This window comes from Myxocyprinus asiaticus, chromosome 14 (assembly GCF_019703515.2).
Source record: "Myxocyprinus asiaticus isolate MX2 ecotype Aquarium Trade chromosome 14, UBuf_Myxa_2, whole genome shotgun sequence".
Lineage (NCBI taxonomy): Eukaryota > Metazoa > Chordata > Actinopteri > Cypriniformes > Catostomidae > Myxocyprinus > Myxocyprinus asiaticus.
This window is the reverse complement of record NC_059357.1, coordinates 6,256,424-6,262,394: the sequence shown is the minus strand read 5'-3', so window position 1 is coordinate 6,262,394 and position 5,971 is coordinate 6,256,424. Positions and strand designations below refer to the sequence as shown.

The 5,971-nt window shown below is 34.9% G+C and overlaps 1 protein-coding gene across 1 annotated transcript; it reads right to left on the bottom strand.

Moving 5' to 3' along the window:
• Positions 1-1,045: 1,045 nt before the first annotated feature.
• On the bottom strand, positions 1,046-2,525 carry LOC127451494 (C-type lectin domain family 10 member A-like). Its single transcript, XM_051716242.1, has 3 exons — positions 2,438-2,525; positions 1,785-1,918; positions 1,046-1,222 (listed from the first exon to the last, which is right to left on the bottom strand). The coding sequence occupies exons 1-3, from the start codon at positions 2,523-2,525 to the stop codon at positions 1,112-1,114; spliced, it is 333 nt and encodes a 110-aa protein (XP_051572202.1). The 3' UTR covers positions 1,046-1,111.
• Positions 2,526-5,971: the final 3,446 nt, after the last annotated feature.

Below are 5,971 nucleotides of genomic sequence, written 5' to 3'. Positions count from 1 at the left end.
ATACTTTTTACCATTGTAATTGTATTGTTTTTAAAAATATATTATCATTTTGTCCGTATATGTTAATGTAACTACTTGTGTAACTATTGTATATGGTAAAATAATACTTTTTTCATCTAAAAAACATAATTATTTACAATATTTTACTGTAAAATTCCAAGTATTGTTTTTTAAAATATATTATAATTTTTTACCATATATGTTAATGTAACTACCTTTTAACTAATTAATGTTTTTTTACTTTATATGGTAAAATAATAATTTTTACATCTAAATAACATAATTTTTTACTTTATTTTACTGTAAATTTACAAGTATTGTTTTTTAAAATTTATTGTAATTTTTTACCTTATATGTTAATGTAACTACCTTTTAACCAATTAACGTTTTTTTTTTTTACTTTAAATGGTAAAATAATAATTTTTAAATCTAAAAAACATAATTTTTTACTATATTTTACTGTAAAATTACAAGTATTGTCTTGTTAAATATATTAAAATTGTTTTACCCTATATGTTAATGTGACTACTTGTCAAACAATTAACGTTTTTTACTATATATGGTAAAATAATAGTTTTTACATCTAAAAATGTTTTTTTTAAAACAATATTTTACTGGTAAATCACCAGTATTCACTTGTTTAATGTATTATAATTTTTTACTGTATGTTAAAATAACTTACCTGTTAATAAATAAATAAATAAATACAATTATGTAGCATTAAAAAAAAAAAAAATCATTTAAAATTACAGACATTTTTTTGCAATGTAGTTGCAGCCCGGTGACAAAATTTCAATCTGTTGATTATTTTCAGTAGGTCTTAAAGGCAGAACGCCCTTTATTGATATTAAGATAATCTTAATGACCATGTACAGTATGTGATGTAATGACTCGTTTTAAAATGCTCTTTTCACAGGTCCATTTACAAGACTGATTACATGGATAATCATGCCACCCTGATGAATGATACTGAGCACAGTTCTCTTTTCTTTGGCCTCAAAACCTGAAACAACAGATCAGCATTAGATCTTCAATGCTGCTTTCTATGTGATATAATACTGACTGTAAGAATAATTTATTGGCTAATAATTAGTATACATTTTGTTATTTCTCACCCAGAGGTCAGTGTGCTGCCACTGACCCATTTCCATGTGCCCTCTTTATCACTGTCAGTCAGACCAATCCAGACGTTGTTACCACCAGAAACTTTGTAAACAAACACCTAGTAGAATAAGTCAGTAATGCATACATACTGTAATTGAATATCTTAATTTGTACACAGACAAACACACAGATTTGACATAAATGTACACACATTTTCAGTCTCAGCCTCAGCCCATGGGCTGCCCACAGTCTGTTCACTGACCATTTGAAAAAATGGCAAGACCTAGCTTAAATTGCCAGTTCCAATCAGATTGACTGGTTTTACATAGATTCCAGAAATAAGGGCATGCATTTTATTACCCCCCAAACATCAGTTAACCTGCAAACTATGAAACATACTCAGAGTTTTGTTTGAGGCACTTAGTAGCAAGTTAACTAGATATCCAAGAGCAGAACTGTATTTTATAGCTGTCAAATAATCAGTAGCCTACTTATTATTTTTGGATGGACAGAAATGATCATCACAAATCTCAATATATTTTCTATACAACTGTTTGCAGAGACTGCCACGACATAGTAGAAACCTGCTCCCAGTGGATTGTGGTTTGTTGCTTTACGTTTCACGTTTTTACGTTTTACGGTTCTTGGCCACAATAAACAAACATTAGCTTTTTCTTCACACTCATTTGTTCCTCTTTGTTGTTTATGATCAGCAGATCTGCTCCTCTCTCTGTACAGTATCTTCTGCCCTCACTCCAGCTCTTCTCTTCAGAGGAAATGTAATACAAACTGAATTGATAGTAAATCCATCCATCTGTTAAAAAATCCCATTCACAACTAAAGTATTATATACTGTATATTTTTATATTTGCTGTAGTTCAGGATTACCCATTTCATTAAAACGCTTCCATAGTTAATTTTTCTCCTGATTTAACTGTTCACTTTGTTTGATAGCATAATTGTACTTAATGCGTCCTTTTCTTCTGTGAGGTTTTTGCTCTTGATGTGACACTGGTGAACGTTTGAATTGAGTTGGACACACAGCACTATAACTGCAGCCACCAGAAGAACAAAAAGCAGCCCAAAACCCACTGAAGCTGCTCTGGAGCTTCTGTTCTTCACAATCTCACTTTCTGAAGATGACAGATGTGACATTCAGTTCTGTTTTTACTTTCCTGATTATTCAGAAAATATCTGAACATGCAGTTTGAATTTAATTCATTTTAAATTGGACAGTAATCTCTTTACCTGTACACCGAAGTGGTTGGTGTGTGTTTGTTTTGGAGTCTGTCTCAGTTCTGAAGTCACGATCTCACACAGAATCTGCACTCACATAGATATCCACCACTATCTTTCCCTCTCTCTCTGTCCATTCCCTGAGACTCAATCCTGATTACATCATCATAAAGAACCTCAGACATCTCTCGGCAAGCATTATAACACTGCACTAATGCTGAATATTCTTCCTGTATAATGCAGAATTAAGTACCTTCTTCTCTTTCTTTGGATTGTTTTTATATATATCAACAACAATTAGAGGAAAACGGAACAGTTCTGTGGTCAATGTGTGAAGTCTAACAACATGTGTTATCAGGCCCCGACCACATCTATAGACTCTTACTTTATTTTCATGCTAATATATCTCAACAATTGTGTGTTACTGTGTTTGATGCTGGTGAATATCAGAATAAAAACGTTTTTAAAAGACATTATTGAAGACTCCTCCGCTGTGGCTACTGGGCGCAGTGTTTCACATTTCAGTAAGCACATATCGATTTTAACTAAAGAAAAGTCAGCCTGTTTCTGATTTACACACAGAGAGAGTTTGTGAAGACTCAGGGGCCTTGGATGCAGTGAAAAAGTAATCTTTAACGTGCAACATGAGCTACAATGCATACAATCTGAGCACTCTTGTTATTTTAGCTATGTTTGTTGGGGCTAATGCTAAAGCTTGAATGATGCATTGCCATTTAGCATACTGCTAGCATCTATTGATTGCCACGGTGTTCTGCTTATCTTTCAGTTAATTGCAATGCTACATAAATTGTTTTATACTTCATACGGACAGCAGTGAGATGTTTATTTTACAAGTTAAGTCCACAAGCATACTGCATCAATCTTCTAGGCATAATTTTGTTACTTAAGTAGTTAGGCTACCGTTAAAGCCCGTAAACACTGGCTAAAACTAGCCATTAGCACTCTATCACTGCAAATTAATTAAGTGGTTTCTGAAATGCTTAAATATTGTTTGCTATGAAATTAGCTCCTTATTAGCTTGCTAAGACAAGCTTCACTAGTATTATTGCTCATTTGTTCTAAACTCCTGACTCTATAGAGCTGCCAACTTTTCTTAATGCAAATACGGACACTTGAGCATTTTGAGCACCTAAATACGGGACAAAATGTCTTCAAAAGGGGACAATTTGAACACTTCCAGTGCTTGAATCCAGTAACCGAATCCAGTGATCGCCACTGAAATACGTGACCGTCCATGATGTCATGGTTTCGGCCAAAATACGGGATGTCCTGGCTATTACGTTAGGCTATGACTGTTACTCTATGTATTTAACTTATGCGCATCACTGATCTTGCACCGTTTGTGCAAGATCATGCAACTTATTTGTTAGAAAAGTGTACTTTTCTAAGCAATTAGACTTCTAGGGACCAGCATATCATATCATTAAGCGCCCAGAACACTTTAGCACACTACCAAGCACCACTTGAATGTTAGAATGAAAAAATGTAAAGATCAACCCATTGAAGAAAGAAAATGTAAATATCTACTTATACTTAATTTATGCTTATTCAATCATCAACCAGTTTCAATGGTCCCTAAATGCATTACATTTCAGAGGGTTTAAACAGTACTTCAGGCATTAATGAAACACGATTTAACACCTACCTGATTTTTCATGCAAAAAATGTCCCAAATAAAATATGCGAGAATGAGTACAGTTTGAATAAGCTCTTTTCTGGTTAATAAACAAGCTTTAATTTCAAATGGCAAAGTAACTGTTCTCAACGCCTACAAAGAAAAAAAAAAAGAGAGAACAGAGAGAACAATGATCAATAAAGCATATTCAGAATCTTTTTCTCGCTCTCTGGTTTTACATTTCAGACTCTTTGGTTTCTTTTTATTTCTTCTCACTTGCTGATTTCATTTTAAATGTTTCTCACTGCCTGGTTTTAATATTTGCGTCTCACTATTTGGTTTTATATTTGTGTTTAATTGGGAGAGTGACTGATGCCTGTTGAATATGGATTAATTTTTTTATTTTTTACCAAAGCCTTATTAGACATACCTAGTAGACATACTCTAAGATCTGAATACAATAAAGTAGCTTTTTTATGATTATTAGTACAAAATGAATAGTGATTCTACTTTTGTTATAGAGTATGAGGTTGTATTTATGGTCAATGTAGGTAGGTGTTACTTAACTTAATTATCATCCTATAAGTGATAGTGAAGTCTGAGGTGGACTGAGGATTTAGTAGTTTCCTACCAAAGAAGAGAGAGGAAGACAGCAATGCTGTGGGACATATGGTTGTCTAGCTTGGTTACAAACACCATTGTGGGAAGCAAATTTTATTGGGCTCTTTTCATCATTATAAAAATGTCTCTCTTTTGACAAAAATATCTCCAAAATACCCGTTCTTTGGTACTACTTTTTTCTAAATGCTTCTTTTTCATTATAGCTTGAAGACAGATGTGGCATAAAACCATGAAATTGTTCAATGCTTTGACAAAAGGATTCTTAAAAAGTAATTGAGCCTTTTCAGACATGACTATCTCCTCTAATACTAGATATAATTCTGTTAATTATTAGTAGTATGCATGTGTTAAGGCAAGCATCACTAATATTATTGCTCTTAATATTGCTTAAGGATTTTAAACCCGGGGGTCATGTGACGCCATGCAAGAAGCAGACATGTGAGCGATGAGCTCTGCGCACTTTGCTAAATTTTTTATTATTTTTATGTTATAATCTGGTGAAATGTGATACACCCAGTTACACATTTGCTCTTTGAGGCAAAACATGGCAAAGAAGTCAAAATCCTCGGGCTCTGGAGACATTAAAAGACACTTACGTGTTCAGGATGAAAGCACCGACAGACCTACAGACCGGGGACTCGATTTGGATGGCGCGGCGGGAGAGGAGATCCAGCGTCAGTTGTCCAACTGGGTGATGTTGACGAAGGATCTTGCTGACTTGGAGGATCTCACTGTGATACGTCGATGGATTATGGCGATGGAAATAAAATTCTCTGAGATAGTTAAAAGAATGACTGATGTTGAGAGATGAATCGATTTTCTGGAATCTTCGGAGAGGGAATTAACCGCTAATCCGCCTGCGACCAAAGTTGATTTGGAACATCTCCTTGAAAAGCTTGAAGATCTTGAGACTAGAAGCCGCAGGAATAATGTTCGAATTGTTGGAATTCCTGAGCATGAGGAGGGCAGAGATATGGGGAAATTCCTAGACGAGCTTTTCCCGAGTCTGCTCGACATAACAGGCCACAAGCTGGAAATCGAGCGAGCTCACAGAGTCCCAGCTCACAGATTTGCTGAGGGAGACAGGCCCCGATCGATTCTGGCCAGATTCCTGAGATCATCCGATAAAGATCTTGTGTTGCGCCAGGCGAGGAGCAAAGGGAAGCTTTCTTGGAAGAACCATAATATTTTCTTGTTCCCGGACTTTGCGAGTTCAACAAGAATGTAAGAAACTCTTACATCAGCAAAAGATCACTTTTGCTCTGATGTTTCCGGCCAAACTGAGAATAGAAACGAAGGTCGGTCGCAAAGTATTTACTTGTCCCAATCAGGCAAAGTCTTTTATTGAATCAATGGGTGAGTAAACCATTGGGT